Source organism: Schistocerca serialis, unplaced genomic scaffold, assembly GCF_023864345.2.
Source record: "Schistocerca serialis cubense isolate TAMUIC-IGC-003099 unplaced genomic scaffold, iqSchSeri2.2 HiC_scaffold_1362, whole genome shotgun sequence".
Taxonomy (NCBI): Eukaryota; Metazoa; Arthropoda; class Insecta; order Orthoptera; family Acrididae; genus Schistocerca; species Schistocerca serialis.
In genome coordinates this window covers 49,148,553-49,173,159 of record NW_026047583.1, presented here as the reverse complement: position 1 = coordinate 49,173,159, position 24,607 = coordinate 49,148,553, and the positions used below count along the sequence as shown (strand labels likewise).

Here is a 24,607-nt window from a genome sequence, read left to right as displayed (position 1 = left end):
GATAATTCTAACAATATGAAATAGGACAGATTGCTACTCACCAGTTAGAGCAGGCAATGGGCAGCAGACAAGCATACTGAAAAAAAAGAAACTGTCAGATACTATATACTCAAAAAAACACTTAGGTACTGAAGGAATTATCGAAATACCAAATAGGGCTGAAATCAGTAAATGTGACATACATGTGAAGACAGAAAAATAATTACAGTTTCAGAAAAAACTGGATGATTTATTCAAGAGAAAGAACATCACAAATTGGATGAGATGGTCCACCTCTGGTCCTTATACAAGCTTGGCTCTGGCTGATAGAGTTGTTGGATGTCCAACAGAGGGACATCATGCCAAATTCTATTCAAATGTCACTGTAGATAGTCAAAATCCCGAGGTGGTCTAACGGCCCTGCCCATAATGCTCCTTACATTCTCAATTGGGGAGAGATCCAGCAACTTTGCTGGCCAAGGTAGGGTTTGGCAAGCATGAGGACAAGCTGTGTGCAGACAGGCATTATCTTGCTGAAATGTAAGCAATGTATGGCTTGCCAAGAAGGGAAACAAAATAGGATGTACAGTATTGTCAACAGACAACTATGCTGTAGGGGTGACATCCATGTCACCCTTACAGCATAGTTGTCTGTTGACCAAAAGTGATCTGTTACGAAAAGAAATCGCACCCCAGATCATCAGTCCTGGTAGTTGGACCGTATGGGATGTGGCATTCACGGTGGTATCCCACCGTCTGGGGCGTCTTCAGACGCATCTGTGATGATCATTGAGGCTCAGTTCATAGTGGGACTCATCACTGAAGCCAATTATATTCCAGTCAATGCAATTCCAGACCAGGGACGTGCCTGGGGACACACCAGATAGCAGTGCGATACCAACCCGGCTGCTGGCTGCCATACAGCCAAACGAGGACTGATGGTCTACTGTGGCATTTCTTTTCATAACAGGACCTCTTTGGTTGTCATCTGTGTCACCATTACAACACAGACATCTGTTGACGATATTATAAACCCCATTTTGTTTCTCGTCATGACAAGCCATCATTTGCTTACATTTCAGCAAGATAATGCCTGCCCACACGCAATTTGTCTTCATACTTGCCACACCTTATCTTCGCCAGCTAGGTCACGGGATCTCTCCCCAACTGAGTATGTCTGCGGCATTATGGGCAGGGCCACCCAACCAGCTCATGATTTAGACAATACAATGTGCCACTTGGATAGAATTTGGCTTGATGTCCCTCAGTAGGACATCCAACAAATCTATCAATGCCAAACTTGCTCAAGAGTCAGAGGTGGACCAACTTGCTCAATTTGTGAAGCTCTTTCTCTTGAATAAATCATTCAATTTTTCTGACATTGTAATTTTTATTTTATTTTATTTTATTTTTTTTTTTTTTTGTCTGTGCACGTACATCACATCTACATATTTCCATCCCACACAGATAATTCTTTCATGCTGCATAATGTTTATTTTCATCTTACGAGTGTAATCTAATGGACAGAGCCCACCTCAGCATAGGGAGTCTCTGCTGGTTGGGAGTGTGGAGGTGGAAAGACAGAGAGAAGTGTACTAGGGGGACGTAATAGTGTGTGAGGTTGGAATGGGAGCAGGGGAGGGCATTGAGGTGTGGGGCCACAGGAACGAAGCCTAGAAACTCTAGCTGCGACATATTCTTCACTCCTGTAAACCCCGTTACCTAAACCTTTGCTAGTCTCTCTGTCTCACATATCTAGGCCTTTACCTGCTCCCACCCCGGCCTCACACCACCACACCTGCTAGATGAGGACTGTCCCATACTTTCTAATATCTAAAAATCTTCCTTCAATGTGCCAGTCTGCCACTCAGTGTCTCCTCTAGGTGGGGAGCAGAAAGCTATCCTATTCCATATTATTGTTATTCCATCCCAGATATCCCAATGCTTAAAAATTAATTTTAGGCTTGCCGTAAAGTATTACACAAACACTAATTGGTTATTTTTTCTGATATTCAAATTATATTTTGCTCTCATTTCTGTCCCTTTATCTAATCAACTTTGCATTGTGACATTTCTGACGAAAGTACGAGTTATTCAGGAATTAGGTAAAAAGTAGTGAATTCTTCCTTTGAATCACTCTCACTTTGTCTCAGGCACGAGCAAATGTGTGTACCTGTATATGCATTTAGCTGTATCAAATTATCTTCCCCAACACACAAAATGGGGGTCATTATTCAATTTATCTTGAAAGTATGTGTGAAATGCACTTTCCACAAAAATGCTCAGATGCATAACTCTCAAAATATGTGTTTGAACAATAGGTCTGGAATTTTTAAAGACAAGGTGAAGAAACCATTGGATTGTATAATTTTTTTATTAATCACAAAGAAACAACATGATTCAAAGACATCAACAACAGCAATGGAAGTTCAAGTGAATTGTCTGCCTCCAATTCTGATCACAGAGAAACACTCCAATAGGAAAGAGGGCACAACATCCTGCTCCATTTTCAAAAGCTGCAATGTCAAATATTACAACCTGTAACAAAAAAAGGTCATGTGATAAATATTGTTTACATATCGATTACAGTAACAGAGGCATATATGGTCTAATAGGAAGGGTGAACACAAGGGCAGGACATGGGGAACAATGAACAGATGAGATGTGAAACCACGGTAAGTTAATAGTGGTGATAATGCCAGTTAATTACATGGGTGGGAAAAGCAACCACTCTTGCAACTCAGAGCTACTCTTGTTTCTGCAACTGATCTTCCGTTCCTTCATTGTTCCTATTTTTCTCATATTAATAATTCTAGTTATAGAAGGTTTTCTAACTAAAAGCTTATTAGCATTTTGTAATGAAACCGATAAACAATACAGTCTCATTCTCTAATGGAAGAACACAGTACATCGCGTTCGTAAATAACTTGATCCAACAAAACAGTGGACATTCATTACATGACATTTAATTTTAAGTATCAATACAAACACTTACATAAAACATTATTTACACTCAAAACCCATTATTCAAAACTGATGTCCATATGTGTAACTGTTTACAGTAGCAATTATTAATATAGTTACTATTGCTAGCTTTAATATGGATTGTTAAAAAGTTTAGAAATGTTAACTTAAAAATGAACTGTAAGCAAAATCTTTTCTGTTAAAAAGTTAATGTTGAAACCACTGGAGAAACATTATAATGTATTATTGTAGTCATCATGTACACTGAAAAAAAAAAAAAAAAATTGCATTACCAAAAAGTAATTAACGTAGAGTAATGAAATTTCAGGAACATATATGTCTAAGTAACTTATTTAAGTGATTAACATTGCAAGATCACAGGATAATATAAGTGCGAGATACACCATTGCAAATGTGATACACTAATGCATTGAAATCCAGTGTAACTGCCCGAATGTAAGCATGCAAACGTGCATGCATTGTGCTGGTTATGAGTTTGTGGGATGAAGTTCCACGCCTGTTTCACATTGTCATCAAAACAGGGATGGTTAATGCTGTTTTTGGGAGACACTGGAGTTGTTCGATGATGTCCCGTGTGCACTAAATTGGAGCCAGACCTGGTTATCAAACAGGTCAAGGCAACATGTTGACATACTGTAGAGTATACACCCATGCCTCCATCTTTGCTACCCTCCCTGTTTACCTCTACCCTGTTGCTTCATAACCTGGGTTGTGAGTAACTGAATCCACTTTCTCTTCTTCCCCTTCTTTCCCCTCTCTCCTCCCTGACGAAGGAACAAAGTTCCAAAAGCTAGGATACGTAAATTTTCTGTTATGTTTTGTGTATCTATTGGCTGTACTGGCCAACCCCTCTATCTCTTTGTTAGTATTTGTTTCACGTCTTTATATGAGATTTTCCATCATCACAATAATGTTAGTTTATAATTTACGGACAGCCTAATCCATTATTTCCTGTCAAGGTTTGAAACTTTAGAAAATCATAAATTTTGTCTTGGTAAAATAAAGGTGATTAGATGTTTCCCTTATGCACATGTAAAAGACTGTCAGTTCACATCTACGTTTATAATCTGCAATCCACCAGGAGGTGCATGGTACAGGGTAAGTCCCATTGTACCAGTTATCAGGGTTTCTTGCTGTTTCATTCATGTATGGAGCGTGGAAGAATGATTGTCTGAATTTGTCTGAATGCCTCTGTGTGAGCAGTAATCATTCTAATCTTATCTTCACGACCCCTGTGAGAGCAATATGTGGGGGCGGGTGGGGGGGGGGGGCGGGGGGGGGGGGGTTGTGGTATATCCCTAGAGTAATCATTTAAAGACAGTTCTTGAAACTTTGCTAATACACTTTCTTGGGATAGTTTACACCTGTCTTCAACAGTCTGCATTTCAGTTCCTTCAGTATCTCTGTGACACTCTCCCATGGATTAAGTAAACCTGTGACCATGCTGCGTTTCTTTGTATACATTCAATGTCTCCTGCTAGTCTCATCTGGTACAAGTCCCACACACTTTAGCAATAGTCTAGGGGGGGTGGGAGGGGGGGGGGGGGGGTCACACGAATGACTTGTAAGCATCTCTTTAGTAGACTGATTGCACTTCCCCATTATTATACCAATACACCAAGGTCTACAACCTGCTTTACCCACAACTGAACCTATGTGATCATGCCATTTCATATTCCTACAAAGTGTTACACACAGGTATTTGTACGAGTTGGCAGATTCCGACAGTGACTCACCAATATTATAGTCACAGGATACTAAGTTTATACATTTCTAAACATTCAGAGCAAGTTGCCAATCACTGCACCATGTTGAAATCTCATCACGATCTGACTGAATATTTATGCAGCTTCTCTGAAATAGCACTTCATTACAGATAGCTGCATCATCTGCAAAAATCCTGATTTACAGCAAGGTCATTAATGGACAAGAACTGCAAGGTCCCCAACACACTTCCCTGGGGCACACCTGAAGTTACTTCTACATCTGATGATGACTCTCCATCCAAGGTAACATGCTGTGTCCTTCTTATCAAAAAGTCCTCAATCCAGTCACGTATTTCACTTGATACCCCATATGATCGTACTTTTCACAGTAAGTGTAGGTGTGGAACAGAATCAAAAACTGTTAGGAAATCAAGAAACACAATCTACCTGTTGCCTTGATCCAACGCTTTCAGCAAGTTATGTGAGAAAAGTGAGAGTTGGATTTCATATCATCTATGTTTTTGAAAACCATGCTGGTTGATATTGAGAAGGTAGTTCCGTTCGAGATACCTCATTATGTTTGAGCTCAAAATATTTTCTAAGAATCTACAACAAATTGATGTCATGGCTACTGGATGGTAGTTTTGTCACTCCTACAACCCTTCTTGTAGACGGGTGTGATCTGTAACTTTTTCCAAAAACTAGGTAAGGTTTTTTGGATAGATTACAGTGAGAAGAGAGGATAACTCAGCCACAAATTCAATATAGAATCTGACTGTGATTCCATCGGGGTCTGGAGCTTTGTTTAATGATTTCAACTGTTTCTCAACACAACTGACACTAATACCTATTTCGTTCATTTTTTCAGTGTACGAGGATTGAATTGGGGCAGTTCTCCTGGGTTTTTATTTGCAAAGGAACATTTGAAAATCGAGTTCAGAATTTCAGCTTTTACTTTGCTACCCTCAATTTCAGTTCCTGTCTCACTTGCTAGGGACTGGACACTAACTTTTTTGCCACTAACAGCCCTTACATACGACCAGAATTTATTTGGATTTTGTGAAATGTCATTTGACAATATTCTGCTACAGTAGTCATTGAAGGCTTCATGCATTGCTCTCTTGACAGCCAAACATGTTTCATCCAGCGTCTCTCAATCTATAATCCTACACTTTGTTTTACACCTATTATGCAGTAATCTCTGTTCCTTTAGAAGTTTTCTTTACAGTGACTGTATACCACGGAGGTTCCATCCCATTATGAACTGTTCTACTAGGAACCTATCTACTCAGTGCGTGGTCAACTGTTCTTTTCAAGTAGAGGAAGAGCACCTCTACATGCTCCTGACCTGTGCTGAAAGTTTCAAGTTCCTCACTGAGATAAGATATTACTGATTTCTACTTAGTTAACTGAACGCATAATAAGAGGGAAACATTCCATGCAGGAAAATATATCTAAAAACAAAAATGATGTGACTTACCATACGAAAGCACTGGCAGGTCGATAGACACACAAACAAACACAATCATACACACAAAATTCTAGCTTTCGCAACCAACGGTTGCTTCATCAGGAAAGAGGGAAAGACGAAAGGATGTGGGTTTTAAGGGAGAGGGTAAGGAGTCATTCCAGTCCCGGGAGCGGAAAGACTTACCTTAGGGGGAAAAAAGAAAAGGTATACACTTGCACACACACCCATATCCAACCACACATACACAGACACAAGCAGACATTTGTAAAGGCAAAGTGATCCGGCAGAGATGTCAGTCGAGGCAGAAGTACAGAGGCAAAGATGTTGTTGAAAGACAGGTGAGCTATGAGCAGCGGCAACTTGAAATTAGCAGAGGTTGAGGCCTGGCGGATAACAAGAAGAGAGGATATACTGAAGGGCAAGTTCCCATCTCCGGAGTTCTGCCAACGCAGAAAATCTTTTTGGTTTCGATGCCTTTCGCGATTTTGGGTTCTCCATAGTTGACTCTGTCAATATTGTCTCTGACGCTATTCCTTATGCTCAACTGGATTCCTTGTCGACTACATTTTCGTCCCTTTTTTCTCCCGGTTTAGGCTGTGCGAACAACTTTGAAGCTCATATCATGCTCAAACCCACGGCTCGGCCTAAGTTTTTTCGGGCTCTGCCCATTCCTGTGGCCCTTCAAGATTGGGTAAAACGGGAGTTGGATCGTCTCACTGCGTCAGGGGTCTTACTTCCTGTCACTTCCAGTGAGTGGTCCTCTCCTGTTGTTGTAGTTGCTAAGGCCAATGGTGATATTTGTCTCTGTGGCGATTTCAAAGCCACTGTAAATGCTCAATGCCTCATTGACACTTACCCTATGCCCCGTCCTGAAGAACTGTTCACTAAACTCGCTGGAGGACAGTATTTTTCTAAAATTGACCTGTCAGAAGCTTATCATCAACTTCCTCTCGATGCTGCTTCCTGGCAGTTTCTGGTCCTTAACACGCCTTTCGGCCTCTATCAATACCAACGCTTGCCATTCGGGGTTGCTAGTGCCCCTGCTCTCTTTCAGCGATTCTTGGAACAATTATTGCTCCCTGTCCCTGGGTGTATCAATTACATGGACGACATTGTTGTCACTGCCTCCACCACTGACGAACATCTTCAAAATCTCTGCACACTTTTTAATGTCTTACAGACTGCCAGTCTTAAATGTAATCTTCAGAAATCACAATTTTTTCAGGCATCTATAACGTACTTTGGGTTCCAACTCTCTCGCGATGGTATTCAACTGTTTCAACACACTGTTGCTGTGATCGATGCCCTTCCTCGCCCTACATCTGTTAAGGAACTGCAGGCCTTCTTGGGGAAAATAGCATACTATCACAAGTTTTTACCATCTGCGGCGTCGGTGGCTCAGCCGTTGCATCCCCTGTTGCATAAAAACGTGCCTTTTCACTGGTCCGCGTCATGTGACGCGGCTTTCCAGAAATTAAAGACTATGCCTGGCTACTTATCGACCTGGCCAACATCTTGTTCTTGCCACAGATGCCTCTCAATACGGGGTCGGTGCAGTCCCTGCACACCATTTTTCTGACGGTTCAGAACAACCCATCGCTTATGCCTCCAAAACGCTCACGGATGCCCAACAAAGGTATTCCCAAATTGAGAAAGAAGCTTTGGCCATTATTTATGCTCTTCATAAGTTTGGTGTTTTTCTCTATGGCTCAAAATTTCATCTTGTTACGGATCACAAACCACTTGTTTCCTTGTTCCATCCATCAACGTCACTTCCCGACAAGGCTGCACACCACCTCCAGCGTTGGGCTCTTTACTTGTCCCGTTTCAATTATGAGATTCATTTCTGGCCAATGGCTCAACATGCGAAAGCTCATGCTTTGTCTCGCCTTCCCATGGGTCCTGATCAGGCATTCAATAGGGACGAACTTTGGTGTTTCCACCTGGATGTTGCCGAGCAGTGGGTTGTGGACGGGTTCCCCATCACTGCGGACAGGCTGGCAGCTGCTACGGGTTCTGACCCTACCCTCTCCCGGGTTTTATGCTGTATTCAGGAGGGTTGGCCAGATCGCCCGTCCGCTAAGACTTCTGATCCGTTGCGGAACTACTACACTTTGCGCTACCGCCTTACGGCTAGGGATGGTATTATCCTCCTCTCCACTGACAATGCTTCACCGCGTGTAGTGGTACCTGCATCTATGCGTGTTGCGGTCTTGCGCCTCCTTCACCAGGGGCACTGGGGTGTGTCTCGCACAAAATCTCTGGCGCACCGTCATGTGTACTGGCCTGGCGCTGACTCTGAAATTGCACACATGGTGGCTGCCTGCGGCCCTTGTGCGTCACAGGCCGCTGCCCCGAAGTCATCTTTGTCACCGTGGCCTTCGCCTGAGAAGCCCTGGGAGTGCATTCTTGCTGACTTTGCGGGACCTTTTTTAGGTACTTATTGGCTCCTTGTAATTGACGCCTACTCTAACTTTCCTTTCATTGTCCGTTGCACGTCACCTACCACCGCGGCAACCACCAGTGCTCTCACCCGCATTTTTTCTTTGGAAGGCCTCCCCTCTACTCTTGTTACTGATAATGGTCCGCAATTTGCCTCTTCCGACTTTGCAGATTTTTGTGCTCGTCACGGCGTTACTCATGTCACGGCCCCGCCGTTCCATCCACAATCCAACGGTGAGGCTGAACGGCTGGTCCGCACATTTAAGGCTCAGATGCGGAAACTTCTGACTTCTTCTGCTGATGATGATGCGCTTCTCCAGTTCCTGGCGTCTTACCGTTTCACCCCCATGGGCGATCACAGCCTGGCTGAGCTCTTACATGGCGACAGCCCCGCACGCTACTTCATCTTCTGCGGCCTCCCTCCTCATGGCCGCGGGTGCCTTCCCTTGGCCGGTTCACCGCCGCCGACCTCGTCTGGGTACGCGGATATGGCAGGCGGCCAAAAAGGAGCCCGGGCCGCATCTTACGACACCGTGGTAGACGCCTGTATAAGATCCAGATGGACACGGGTGTTGCAGTGCGTCATTCGGACCAGCTTCGGCCTCGGGTGCCAGCAACGCCTGTTCCGAATGCTGCCACACCACTTTTGGCTCTACCTGATGCCCGGGATCTTGGCATCTCTCAATACTCACAACGCAGCCCTCTCACCGTCATCGCGATGCCAGCACCAGAACGGACGCCATCAGGAGACGTGCCCATGCAGGAACCGGAGGATCATCCTCTGTCAGAGTACATTTACTCGCCTCCTCCTTCAATGGATGCCGACACATCACCCACGTCTCCTGTCATCTCGACCCGTTATCATCGGGGACACTTCCGTCCGTACGGGAAGCCTCCTCCTCGAGACTTTACATTAGCCATCTCCAGGACACCTCCATCAAGACCAGTGCAACAATTTCAAAGGGGGGAAAAATGTTGTGACTCGCCGATTATTCAAAGTGCTGCCGCGCAATTACACGCGTCCTCTACGTGCGGCGCTGTCTGCCAGCCATGCAGCAGCTGCGCCACCTAAGCGGCCAGCCGAGCAGCGGCCGCTAGACTGAGACTCAGTGTTGAATCGAATGCCGACTTGTACACAGGTCAACTTACTCAGTGACTTATATGTGTTGTTGTGTTGTTCCTAAATATATGTGTTAAACTTGAAGTTCTAACACTTCTCTTTGGCAGTAATCTTTTATACAATTCTATTCTACTAGAACGATCCTGCAGTTAATGAGGTCCCAAATGTTTCATTGTATCCTCAATTGACTGCTCTCTTTCTTGATTTTAGTTTCAATATTACATTTCTCCCCCCCCCCCCCCCTCTCCACCTCACCACCCTTACTCCATCATTTTCTATGCCGATCACTTCTGCTTTGCAGTCAATACTAGAGGCGAAACTGGTGACAGAAGACATGCAGAAAATGCAAGTCTTTATGTCTGTCAGTTTCAATATTTTACAATAAAATACGAGCCTAAAGTATGCTTTGTGAGAAAAAGCTATCAGAAACATAATAGTATGTAAAATAACTACCTCTATGTTATTTATATGAAATCAAATAACAACACCAAAACATTTGATGATGAGCACTGTAAACAGAAATTGTAAATGGAAACCACTGAAATTGTAAGGTACCAAAAATGTTGTCTTACACTTGGGACTAAGAGAACTATGTCTACTCTAAGTGACGTTAAAAGGGCAATATCACAGCCCTTGACAATTTGGTACCTCAAAGATTTCCAGTTCTTTGCCCACATTCTCTGCCAACTGAGAACATGAAGGGTGGATTTCACTTCATGGTCTTCTTTCCTGCATTTAGCTTCCAAACATCAACTCTCACATATAATTTCAAATCAACAGTACAGGATGTCAACAGCATAGAAACAAAACCAAATACACACAATTATAATGTTGTTTCCAGACTTAGGCCTGTAAGTTCAATATTATATTCTCTTACTTTTTTGTTCTTTTCGAGGGTTTTGAATGGATTTAAGAACACTAGAAACACACGATTCTATGCCTTTAGCAAACTCAAGTGGTCCACTTTTAACTAAATTTGAGTTTTCTTTTACACTGAATAAGATGCTGCACATTGTTCCCAATTTATTTCTTGGGTTGGTAATAAAATATTTAACCAATGGTGGTCCAAAATTTCTATACAGTTATTTTCTAGTTTCTGTTTTTAGGACTTTTCCAATTTAGGAACACAATAAGGATCTGTTGAACCACATGCTGAAAACTATAAATTTCTACATCAATTCTTTAAGTCTGAAGACAACATAACCATACCATTAAACAGAGACTCACATTACACAGGACTGAAAGAATATGCACATAAAAACACACATCACTAAAAATAAAAATAAAATTATATTTATACACAGGTACTACTCAGGACAGTAAAATGTTATCATAAATGAATCAACCAAAAAGAAGACATCAGGGGTAACATGAGAAACTAAAAAGGTTTTCAGCTAGTGAAGGAGGCAAGTTGAAAGTATATTTTACAACAACAAGCATTTTTGGTTACATTCAAAACATTAGTGGTACATTCAAAACATAAATAAATAATGAAGCTAGTTGTTTATCTCACCATTTTTTCAAGTTGTGTGAAAATTGCACAAAAGTAGGGAACACCATTTGTGCCGTAACAAAGAGCAGAACAGCATTAAATGAAATATAAAATAATCCATTCACTGTTCAATAAAAGATATTAGATATTTATGGCAACTGAGTTTAAATTCACACTAACCACAAAAGCAAATCAGAGTAGTTAGAAACAGGATAAGTTTAAGGAAGAAAAGTTGAAGTACAAGATGGAGGAAAGGAAACATGAACAAGCTTTAATATCTGGTACAGTGAGATGTACCCTCTGTCATACTCTTCATAGTGGTTTGCAGAGTGTGGATGAACATGTAGATAGCATCATCCAGAACGCAATCAACGTGTATCTGAAACTTGAGCTTCTCCTAGTGTGTAGTGTCACAAACGTTTTGACATTATTATACATACTTCTGCCACTGGGGCAATCATAGGTAATGACTAATTTGGCAGTAATATGCAGTGCTAGATTTGTTAAAAGAAAAAAAATAGACTTCTTAACATGTATTTATGGTAAGTAGCACTTTATCATTTCCTATATTTCTAAGTTCCTACCGAGAGTTTCCATAGTTTGATTTAGACTTCTGAAAAAGTTATAACACTTTTCTGAGCTTTTTAACAGTGTGAATACAACATTTGTATGTTACCGCTTCAACTAGAGCAAAAGTTCTATTCTATCACATCTCAAAATCTTTGGGTCTAATTTTTTTTGTCATCAGCGGTATACTGTCACAAATCAAGACTTGGTTATGTGTATTGTTAGATTTTGTTTATTATTATTTATGTGGGGTGTATGAGCAATGCAGCTGACTGGGATTCACCTGCTGCAAGTCATAGACTGACCGTTGCTGTGTTCACTGCCTGGGTCAAAGGTGCTGAAAGGATGTGCTCATTGATGCTATGGAGACACTGTTCTGTGTTTTATTTTAATGACAATTATTGTCAGTTTCTTCTTGTTTTGTTTATAAGAAAGGAATGAGGACATCATTAGATCTTTTGAAGAGTACACTACATAAATCACAAAATGTTATTTCTGTATTAGCAAAAAATTGGACTACATTGTATGATAGAGATGAAAAAGAAACCGTGATTAAATTCTTTCTGTGTTAGATTCCTGAACCTGCTGATCTTTGAGAGAGAGAGAGAGAGAGAGAGAGTGAGAGAGAGAGAGAGAGAGAGAGAGAGAGAGAGGGGGGGGGGGGGATGGGATTTAATTGTATCTCCCCATGCAGCCGTAGCATTTTGGCATGTCGTACATTGGTCAGATCATCAGTAGCTTGGAGGACTCGTATGTAGGGCATAAGCAACACACACACACACACACACACACACACACACTTAATAATAGTCAAGAAAATTTGCAACCGCAAAATATTGCCTCGGTACAGGTCATAGAATCTAATATACAACACAGATATTTCAATATGCATATCCAGTTACTGGAATAGTGTTATTAAGAAAGCTGTTGAGAGACAGAAGTTTTTGCTTAAATTCTTATAATTTACACCAGATGATATACAAAATAAACTCCAAATTACTGTAACAACATAGTGCACAAAGCACACATTCATTTTCTAATTACAACAATCATACCCCAAACTATAAAAATTAAAATATTGAAGACCAGCATCTAAGTTTAGCTGCTACAAAATTATGTCACAGGTAACAATTATTTAATTCACTTCTTAAACATAACAATTTAATTTAAAAAAGACAACAAATAACATTTTTAAGTACAATATTCAAGTTTAGGTGCTGCAAAGATGCATAACAATCATCTATGTTTCAACATTCTTATAAAAAATACAACATAAAAAGGAAGACCTGATTGTAGATCATGGGTGGGCTATGTAAAATAAATGACAAAAATCAGCAGCTGTAAAAGGCAGATTTTTTTCCAACGACAACCAATTCCTCCATTTTACAACAGCATAAATGAATGCAGCTCTTTTTCCCCCAAATTTGCTGCTTCAGATTATTAGTGTCATAATGAAGTCTTTTAAGAATTAGAGGCACAAACAGATTAATAAATACAAACAAAAGCAGGAATATTCAATTTGCTCGAGGCTACCAAATGAAAGAAGAAAGGGGGCTAGGGAGGAGAAAACAAGATCACGTAAGAAAGAAATAAACTGCTGATTGTTTGCATCATTCCTAGACTCAAAACCCTAAGCAAAAGAAACAGTGATTATAGCATTGATTTAAAATCATGTCAGAAAAGACGGCAGCTAATTCTAGGTGATCCTCCATAAAGCCATGGTCTCACGTTGTCAAACCCCTGCAGGATTGTTTGAGGGACAATGATTTGACATTGATTGTTAAGTCAAAAAGGCAATGCATCTTTGACTGAAGAAACAATCAAAAATATATTCTTTTAACGGAATATTTACATTGCAGTGTACTGATCTGAGAAACATACTGAAAAGAAACATGACTATGTTGAGAAATTTTCATTTTGTATTTTCTTATATTTGTAATCACAGTACATGAAAAAAGTGACACTCGACATTTGAGTTAACTGAAAGATGAAAGATTCGGGTTTCATGCCCTGCCGATCCTTGTCCCCAAACGGGGACAGCCCGCAAACAGAATTCTACCAACCAGCTTGGACTGAAAACATAACACACAAGAATCGTGCCCGTGAGTGTAGATGACACTCGGAATATCACGCAACACGGATACCCGAGGATGGTGTCTGTCAGAGCAGATTGCAGATGAAGCACGAAGGCAGAGGGAACAAATTACAGACCTGCTCCATCTGACGGTCAGTCTCAAGTAGCACTTTGTAAAAGCAACAACTAATGTCACCGAAATATGCGAGGAAGACAATGATGTCCAACTGTGCAAAGGACAACTCAGGAATTTCAGCAAACTTCTGGAAAAACCTGAAGAATTAAATTGACAGAAACCTGTTCTGGATTGGTAACTTACAAAATAAAACATTTTCAATCTCTGGACTAGTCACACACAAGAAAGATAACAGGCCTTTAAAAAAGAGGATACCATACAGTGTAAAGCTGAAACATGTAAATTAGTCTGGCCAATATGCTCTACACCTGAGCAAAAGTGTCAATGAAGTGGTGCACCTTTTAGGAACTGTTAAAAAAGTGTCATTTTACATCAATGAACACAGCAATGACAACCTGATCCTAGGAGAAAAGAGCTGATACACACTATTTATTTAAGAATGAACACTTCACCTCAACTTTTCACAGCACGGGACCATCAAAAATTGAAACAATAGAGCAACACAGAGGACACTACCACACAGCTGGGGGAGGGCACAGAGAGAGAGAGAGAGAGTTTAATGACCTACTTACTCACTTTTTACTGGCAACAAGATAAGAGTGCAGGTGGTGTCATATCAAAATTGTAGAGAACATGCACGAGAAAAAGTTTTAACAATAGCAAATTAACGTACTTGCTAGTGCTTATTTTTTTTTTTAAATATCTCTCTCAATCTGATCAGGTATTGGAAAAAGAAAGATAAATATTTTGAATTAAGACTTAAAACAGGATGGAAACGGGTACCATATTGGCCTGAATATAAGATACACCATTTCTACAAAAAATCTCCCATAAAAACTGGGACTTTTATGAATCATAGAAACCTCAACTGTAGTGCTTTTTCTTAAGTTTGAAATGAAACAAAAATATCACTACAGTTTGTAAATCAATTGTTGTGTATGAGGTAGCAATGCAAACATTCTCTTTGTTGCTATCCCATTTAGGTAGTGACTACAGAGGGATCCAGAAAAATGTAGACATTCTCTGATAGTTATTACCTTTGGAACAAAGTGTTATATGGCTGCAATTTTGAGTGGTAGCATAAACCACTGTTTTCCCAACAGATCTTGTCGTGTGGGTTTCCAGCAGATGACAATGCAGCACTGGATGAAGTACAACTATTGTTTGAGCAATGCAAGGCTGTACTGAAACAACAATTTATTGTATTTGGTATAAATTTTAAGCCGACAATGCTGTTTAAAATGTGCACAAGGAAAGGTCCTCTGAACAACAACATCAACCTCCAGGTTCCAGCACTGCTGTATTGCAACATTTTTCTAGATCATCTCAAAAATCTATGAAGCATTGTGTATGGGGAAGTGGGATAAGCTGATCAAGTGCATGATAAATTCTGAAGACTGCAAAGTGGAAAGTGTACATTCCAAGATTGTTTCACACTATGAATGAGGACAACTCGAATCGAAGGATGGAGCACTACGAGTGGTCTGAAGGCATGCTTCACGAAGATGAATGGTTTGCAGGGAAGGTTATCTGGCCTAATGAGGCACAATTCAACCTGAATGGTAATGTAAACTGTCATAGCTGCGTGTATTGGGCTGCTGAAAATCCTCATGTTCACATGGACAAACATGTTACTTCACTTGGTGTTAATGTGTGGTGTGGTCCGTCATAGTATTGTTTCTCTGACCCATTCTTCTTTGAAGGTACATAACTGGTGAGGTGTATCATATACTGCAAACATTGATTTTATTAGCCATCCAAGTGGTGTTTGGAAACAAAAGATTTTTACCTACAAGACTGTACTCTGCCTCACCACCACAGAGATATCAGATTCTACTTAGATGAAAATATACCTGGACGACAGATAAGTCGAAGAGGAACTGTCAAGTGCCCACCAAGTTCATGGGACCTTACAATTCTCGACTTCTACCAATGGGGGACCTCGACAAACAAAGTTTACCAACAGAACCCAGCTACACTGAATGAGATATGAGAAACCATCAAGACATCCTGTGCAGCTACCACACTGGCAACATTGACAGCTGTACTTCAGTCAACAATTCAGCAACATTGATGTTGCTTGGCTGCTAACAGGTGTCACTTTGAACACACAAAATGATCTTCCTCCCATGCAAGAATTTTGACACTATGCCATTTTGTTCCATCAATATTGACTATCAAAGAGAGTCTACATTTTTCTGGACCCCTCTGTATTACCATTCTCACAGTTTCACTATTTTAGACAATGGGACAGGCACAGTTTTTCTCTAACTAAAGAATATAATTTATTCTTCACCAATGAAGCACAACATTGAGAGAAAATTTTGGAATTCCGTACAGTTACGTTGCAAATTTCAAACTCACAGTTATTCATCTAACAGATGTGCTTTTTAAAGGTACGGTTCAAGAAATGCTGCACATGCAATGCCCGGGATTGTAGCGACGGCACTGTACTTTGGGAGGAGAGTGACAAAAATACTGACAGTGACAAAACAATGAATGTTAGTGAAGTTAAGAGTGTCTTACATGAAAACTGCAACTGAAAGCTTTGTTTTTGTGTGTAATTTATCTATAGTGTACTACAAAAAAACTGGTTAAGGGTAAATCACATTTTGAAAAGCTTTTGTAAATGGGCAACTTGACTAATTATTTTTAATTAAGTTTCTCTCTTTTTCGAAATTAAAGGTGCAACTCATATTCAGGCCAATTCGATGTGTATATAATTTATGATAACTATGAACAGACTTTGAAATTTGTCTACATCACACCAGGTATACTTAACTTATTTCACTGCCCCACACAGATGCTCATGTCCGGTGGAAGTCTCCTCTAGTTCCCCCACTTTTGGCCAGAAGCATTATTTCAGATATCACAATGTCATGACTCACAGCTTTGCACATATCGTACACTGTTAAGGCAGACACCGATACAGCAGCGAGAGCTTCCATCTCCATGCCCATCTGCCCTCTACACTTTGCCGTGCCAGTTATAATCACACAGTTGAGAGCAGAGTCCAGTTCAATGTCCACAGCCACAGAGGATAAAGATATGTTATGACACAGAGGGATAAGGCTGGACGTCTGCTTGGACCCCACAATTCCCGCCAGGCGAGCAACGCTAAGTACCTTCAGGCCATTTTCTCGTATGAGTTTCATCAGTTCGGGTCCCACAAAAACCTTTGCTCGTGCTGTAGCAGTCCGTTCTGTCACCAGCTTCGAACCCACGTTGACCATTTTCGCCCTGCCAGACCGGTCAACATGAGTCTGACTTTCGGACTGTGCTCCCAAACTGCAGAAACGGCAAGAGAAGACAGAGGGCTGTGCTCTGTGTGTTTGTTTTGTTAGGAGTCCTGCATTGCACATAATGCTTGGGGCACAGGGAAGCAAAAGAAACTGTTTTCTAGATTCAGTCACTACACTCAAATTACGTGACAACAACTGAGACGTCTGTGTATCCGACACAAACAGGGGCGAAATATTGGTATCTGAGAAGAAGTACTTTTGAAAATCTTGTTTCTGAAGGTTTAACAACTTCCAACTTTGTGCCTTCACGACATCACTACAGCCATCAAGTTCAGGGCCACCTGGAACAAAAATACAAGCTGTAACAAACAACTCTTCATAATCTGAAAATAGGTTAACTACAAAAGAATTTTTAAGCATTCGTGTTGAAACACCCCCGATTAATTCCTTTACTGGATTTTTGGTAATTTACCGAAGCCACCAAACAGTTAATTATTATGATATATGACCGTGTGCTTAATGGATGAAAGGCTATTGGTTGTTCTGCTGTGGTTTCAGGAGTATTTCAACCGAATGCGGCTGTTCTGGGACGGAATAGCTAATGATTGAAAGTTTGTCTATTGTTAAGAATCACAAAGGTTGTGATGTACAACTGATATATATTTCCTACTAACACACAAATTCTGAGGCAGTTGCTACCTTTGCCTTACACGTCTAATTGTGGTTATCTCTTTTTATTGATTGCTGATTTTCAGTACTTTGTCACACGCAATGCTGATGGTTAACATTCACAACAATCCTCACTGCAATCCATGGTTGTTGCTGGCCGACACGGTTGACGTGAAACACGTAATTCGGCACTTGTCACTTTCTGTTTCTTATCACTTGCGAATCGGCATTAGTGAGAGTCAACCCCACGACGATCAGGGGGACGTGCTCACTCGTCATACTCCAGTGAATTTTACCGTTTACAACTCACTCGACCACCATTCTTGCCCGTCTTTCCTACTCTACTGCTCACTTGACACTCTACCATACTACTGCGCACTCAGCACTAGTCTCACTGCCTACTGCAGCGCTCGACAATCTACTCCTGTCCGCTATCGACCTGGGCGTCAGATACTAGCATCTTTGTTTGTGGGATCACGGATCCCTTACAGTGTTCAAGACAAGTTCTTTGAACCTTAATGATCTGTTATGATTCTTTTCTTTCCTAAGCTAAGGTCAAAAATCTGTTTTGTCTGCAGAAGTGTGCAATATGAATATTACACAAAGTTGATAGGAACATCTCACATAAATCTCCTCAATGGCTGTAGATTTCACAATCTTGCAGGAGTGGATATAAGGGGAGGTCGTGGCAATGGTGAAAACTACCACCCACTTCCCAAACAACATATTATACTGGGGTGCACTTAAGAAGGCAGCAGTGTGGTGCATTCTGTGCAGAAAGAGATGGGGAATGCTTTATGGTGCTGTCTGTGTGTTCTCTCTCTCTCTCTTTCTCTTTGTCCCACGACTCACATTTCAGCCACTTCCAACCCTCGTATCTGGCACAGGCCACTGTGTCTGCTTCTGACTCTGCCTAGTAGAATTTATGCGGTCGGAAAGCTATCGCTGTTGCTTTCTAATGTAATACTTGTCATGTTTCCTTTATGCCAGCCATTGTGAACATTAATGGCTAAGTAACCTCATCATACCTAAATGCCTTGTATCGTACACGCACCCCAAAATGCACACTACAGACAGATGTGGCAGAATGACACGATGTCTTTATATTTCATACTTCACCAATTTCCAAATGCACACATAACTTTTGGAGAAGGAGGTAGCATGGAAACAGAAGTGTGTCAAAAATGCCAAGTTCTTCCAGCAATGACAAGCTACATTTAATAAAGGACACTTTTCAGTTGCTCGTGCTAGGGTCTGCCCACAAGGACATGCTTTTGGTCTGATTGACAACATTCCAGCCGGGTAAAGCTGCACACCACTGGGTTGAACATACCAGCTGTCAACAGATCCGATACAACAACAACAGAAAGAATGACTTCCCGAACACAGTTGGAAATCACTGATAGAAACAGTATTCCCCTCATTCACATGTGTTTGCAGACCTCTGTTCAGTCATAATGTTTATTGAAATAATGATGGTGAGCACACACTCTGACAGAGTTCAACTTCGTTGTTACATGGTTGTTCAGCTTTTTCCTTCTTTCCTCCTCCCTTTTCCCTTCCCAAAATCTTTTCATTCTTTGACTGTGTTCCTGTTTCCTTTGATATGTACATATTTTCTCTGTTTTCTTCCTTCCCTTTACTTCAAGTTTTATGTTCATAATTTTGATTCTGAATTTGTCTCTTTCATTCATCATTTCCATTCTGATTCCTGCTCGTTTTGGCATTCTTCTATCTCTTTAAACCAACTGGTTTTTTTGATTAAGGCGTTTACTACATCCTAAATCCCTTTGTGAATCTGTCGCTGTTCATTGTGTGTATGTGTCCACAGAATGTTAGTCGGTGTTTTCTGATTGTGACTGAATCTGCCTCTGTGTTCTTATAATTCTCTGGTTGATCTCTTCATCCATATGCCATCTCTGTGCACTGCTCCAAAAAATTTTCTGAGGATTTTGCATTGTATTCTTTCTGCTTTGTGGTGCCTGGTCCACAGATTGTGGTCATTTCTGATGCGAAGAGTGCTTCTGATACTATAACTGTATTATAGCGCATGTGTTTGCCTTGTACTGAAATGTTTCTTTTATTACAGTGTGTCCATGTCAGTTTGTACACTTTATGAAGTTCTTTTGTTTGTTCTATGTTTTCTTCCTTCTTTGATACACCTATTTGTATTGTTACTATTATATTGAATAATTTAATATATTTTTGTGTGTTTATTATTGTTATTAAAACTGTAGATGTCTGTCGTATGCTAACAGCGAGGTTGCTAGCGAGTTGCATTTTTGAGGGAAGCTGGGTGAGGGGGGTGGAAACAATAACAAACTGTCACTCCCCCCCCAAATAACCCAACCCTGGATGCCAATACATTTGCTCTGTATAGGTGTTTGTGTCCAGAAGTATGAGTCAATTTAGCAAAAAAAAGCAAAGGAAAGCTTCATGTTCTGGCCCACATAAAAACCAGATGACCAACCACAGTGTAATCCTCTGCAATGGCATCACTGAAAGCAGTATGGTGGGAGGGGGAGGGGGGGGGGAGTCAGCACACCCTGTTCTGGTCACTGCCAGCTTTCTTGACCTCAGAGTCACTACGTCTCACTCCAACAGTTCCTCAATGGGCATCACAAGGCTTGGTGCACCTCGTTCCAGTCCTCACACCAAGGAAAACCTCGGGCAGTACTACGGGTGAGTCGCAGCTGAGCAGCTGCCTTCCCCCTGTACCTGCAGTAGCTGCGAGAGGATATTTGTGTTACACATACGCTAAAACTGGTGTAGATGCCACAGGACACTCTTTGGAGTGTCACCTACAAGCACACGCTGCTACACACTTGACAGTGCTAGGTGGCCATGAGTTCTGGCTCAAAGTTCCTGCAACTGTGGTTGGAACTTCCCCAGTGTGACTCTCCCCTTCTTTAATAGGGTATTTCAGTGTCCGGGGCACGTTCACATTGGACAACACTGTCCAGTACAGGCTGCTGTCTTCCACCCGTGCTCTCTTGCACTGAGCATTGCATCTTGCACAAGTGAGTCATAAGGACTCCCCTCTTCTGTATGTACACTAAAAAAGCAAAATTGTCTTTTCAGACGAAAAAGTAAAATTGTCTCATATCCACATTCTATCCTTAAAAGTATCCTTATGTCTGGGAGACGCAGATCCACCAAGCAGATCCCACCCGACGACCCGTAGCAAGACTGCAGCACAAGAGGCAGGAGTGCCATCTGTTCCCTTTGACGTTTCTGTCTTGCTTTGCCACCTATCAGTAAGTGACGAACCAGCTAAATCTGGACTTTGCTGCCACAAATCAAGAAGCAATGGCTCGGAGACAGCATGAGCTCATTGTCCAACTGACGAGTGGAAGCAACGCAACAGCAACAGCAACACCAACACCAGTCACACCACCAGTGAATATACTAGAGAGGCCCTCAATACCACCGCAGTAGTCCTCGAGCTGGAAGTGACAGCTCCGTGGAACAAAGATGGACCTTCGAAGCTGGTGGGTCCAAAATGCAATCAGCAGCAACATACACGAACAACTGAGCCTACTGACTCACACGGCAAATGCAGCGTGCTTTTACCAACACCAGTTCTGAGCATCGGTAATATGAGGGACCATACAAACAATTCTGCAGCACCTCAACTACACAACACTACCCCAGCCGCTACGCAGAACACTACACCGACTGGCTTCCCACTGGTCATAATACACAATTACACTTGCCCCGGCAAGCTAAAAAAGACATTTGTAGAATGTCACTCCCCACAATATACCAAACACAAAACTCACAAGGGACCATGTATCACTGTATGTATGCAACAAAACAGATTGCACAAATCTCCTGAAAATCGTCAAAGCTGGGGGAATTGAGTATCATAAATATAACACCCAAGGGGGGAAAACTCGAATGTACATCGTGAAAGGAGTTGACACCACAACCCTCAATGACATTCTTCATGGTATAATCACAGCTCTCAGCTGGGACTGTGAGAGCATGAGATGAATTCTTGGATTCGTGACACACAGATTGCAGCCAAACTATTTAGTGGAGTTCGATGACACAGCTTACTCCTGCAACTTTCTGACGCAGATGCTCCTGCTTCACATGGTCGTAGTAGAAATATACACACTTCCGTGTGTCCCCCAACAGTGCCACCACTGCCAGCAGTTTGGCCATGCGGCACCCGATGTGATCTGGCACACGGTGCCGCAAATGCACTGGTAACCGTGTAGCACGACACTTTAAACTTGGTACAACTATCAAATGTACCAAATGTGGAGGGGTCCATGTGCAAACTACAGATGGTGTGCAGCATACAAAGAAGCTCTAAGGTGCAAAAGTGCCAAAGACAGACAAGTGGTAACCAGAACAGCTCCAAGACACTCCCCACCCCCCAACCAGTAAGGTGTGGAATCTCTTTTACTGGCATTGTCAGTGGAAGTGGATGAACTGAGGATGCACAGAGCTCCACAAACTCACGGCACACTCCCACAACAACAGAACCACAACCCACACCCGCAATGCTAGAAACTGCCCCTGTACTGATGACAACACTGCCGGTCCTAGACAACACCAAGTCAACTCTGTCTAGGCCAGATTGTGACACTTGTGATATCACAGAAGACACACCCAAACTAGGGCAACCACAAACACACGAAATAAAACAGAGGTACCCAAAAAACAAAAGAGGGGACACTATCACACCACAACAAATACACCAACAACAGACCAGACAAACATAGGAACACATTAAAAGGAACAATGTAACCGTAACTCACACTCTTGCCCCCCTCACCGCAGCAATAACACAGGTGACCCCAGATGAAATACGAACCATGAATAACACACAAGCCAGCCCATCCAGTACACCAACATAAGGACCACCAGCCACCAACACCACCGCCAGCACCTTGGCTGACATAACAAACATTCTCACCACAAACAGAGGCATAGTGGAGACACTATACCCCACTCACATGGCTTAAGATCCTCTTGAGGCTCTTCATCGTAACACATGCACAAACTCATGACGGCTACACACAGCCAGTGCATGGCTGCTATACAAACTGCTATCACCACACTGCCCATACACTTCCATAGATAATACACCACAAAACACAAACAACAGTACTTTGACCTAGATGCTATTCTGGAATGCAGATGGGATTGGCAACAAAAGGGCAGAGCTAGCTGCATTTATGGAGGAGAAGGGAATCTGGAATGCTCTCATGAACGAAGCTGAGCTCCAGTCACACAAACAACTACTCTTCTCAAGATATTACATCTACTGTACTGACCACCTGAAGGCACAACTGTGGGTGGAACAGCAATCATCATATATTGAGACAAAGAATACACAAATATTAAGATCCCTGAACCTGAAAGACTAGAAGCCACAGCTGTTAGGGTCAAGTCAATTGAGTGAACACTACATTGATATCGATATACAATTGATCTGGTAATATCATAACAAGCGATATCAGCACAATACTCAACATAGTATAGTGACTAATAGCCACTGGTGATGTTAATGCTAAACACTCTGCTTGGAACTAACAAAGATCAAACACCAATAGCAAAAAAACTATGCGAACATGCACTGCGCCCAAACTACATTACACTAGTGCCAGCTGAGGTGACACTTAAAACAGGGAACAGAGACTAAATGTGATAGACATTAGATGTGATAGGCATTATAGTCACAATCAACATTGAAATTGTACATGATTTGGCCTCATCAAACACCTGTAATACTTTACTCGCAAGAAACACAGCAGTATGATGAATCTCACAGGATACTGAGCTACAAGCGTGTGAATTGGGCATTGTTCAAGGAAATGCTTGAAAAGTCGTATCCCACTAATTCCCAAAATTACACAAAGCAGGAATCTTGTTGAAGCTGTCAAAGCCCTTACCACCGCAGTTCAGGATGCAATAGCAGGTACCATTACAGTACTTATACCACAAGAATGCTCAATGGCCCTGCTCCCAGAAATACAGGGGCCAATGTCAATGAGAGATCATCTCGGGAGATACTGGATGTACAAACAGCATATTAGCATTCTCCAGGGGATCATACAGGCTAAATTAAAATTTTAAAACCACAAACTGGGACAATAGACTCGCAGGGCTGCACACCACATGACCTGGAGTGTGGCAAATAGCTGTCCACTCCACCAAGAAGAAATACTACACACCAAGTTTACAAATACCTTACAGACCAGCATACTCCATGGAGGGGAAGCATGAGCTGATGACCAGAACACTAGCAACATCATTCACACTGAATCTGGCTCCTTCCAATCCAGCACTGCCACTTGAAATGGACCAGGAGGTTACATGGCCTGTAACCCAGCCCAAGTGCAATGTAACAATACATACTGCTACACATGAAATTACACAGGTTATTAAGCACAAAACAACTAGAAAAGCTCCTGGTCCCATTCACTTTCAAAACCATGTCACCCAGGAGTTCACGAATAAAGCTATAGAGCATCTCGCACATATGATGAATACCATTCTACAACATCAACACTTCCCTGTCCTGATGTTCAGGAAGCCAGGGAAATACCACTCCCTACCACAAAATTATGGAGCCATCAGCCTGCTGAGCTCCCTAAATAAGATTGTTGAGAAGATGATTCTCAAACATCTTACTATGCACTGCAACACCAATGACTCGCTGAGACTGGAGCAATTTGGATTCAGCAATCACCACTCCACAACACAA

General features: G+C 41.8%; 2 protein-coding genes across 5 annotated transcripts in view; both read right to left on the bottom strand.

Moving 5' to 3' along the window:
- LOC126440339 (molybdenum cofactor biosynthesis protein 1-like) overlaps window positions 1-24,607 on the bottom strand; it is a 356,199-nt gene that overhangs the window by 118,038 nt on the left and 213,554 nt on the right. For 3 of the 4 annotated variants that reach the window (XM_050090627.1, XM_050090626.1, XM_050090629.1), the window contains one exon: window positions 17,417-17,555. The exons of the other annotated variant lie outside the window; for it this stretch is intronic. The gene's annotated coding sequence lies outside the window, so the exon portion shown is untranslated. Of the gene's footprint in view, window positions 1-17,416; window positions 17,556-24,607 lie in introns of those variants that run through there. 4 annotated transcript variants of the gene reach the window in all.
- Window positions 16,780-17,334, bottom strand: LOC126440341 (cyclic pyranopterin monophosphate synthase-like). Its single transcript, XM_050090630.1, has one exon. It carries the CDS (start codon window positions 17,332-17,334, stop codon window positions 16,780-16,782), a length of 555 nt encoding a protein of 184 aa, XP_049946587.1.

Coding starts and splice junctions, on each gene's coding strand:
- LOC126440341 (XM_050090630.1), bottom strand. CDS start 17,334: ATGTGCAATGCAGGACTCCTAACAAAACAAACACACAGAGCACAGCCC.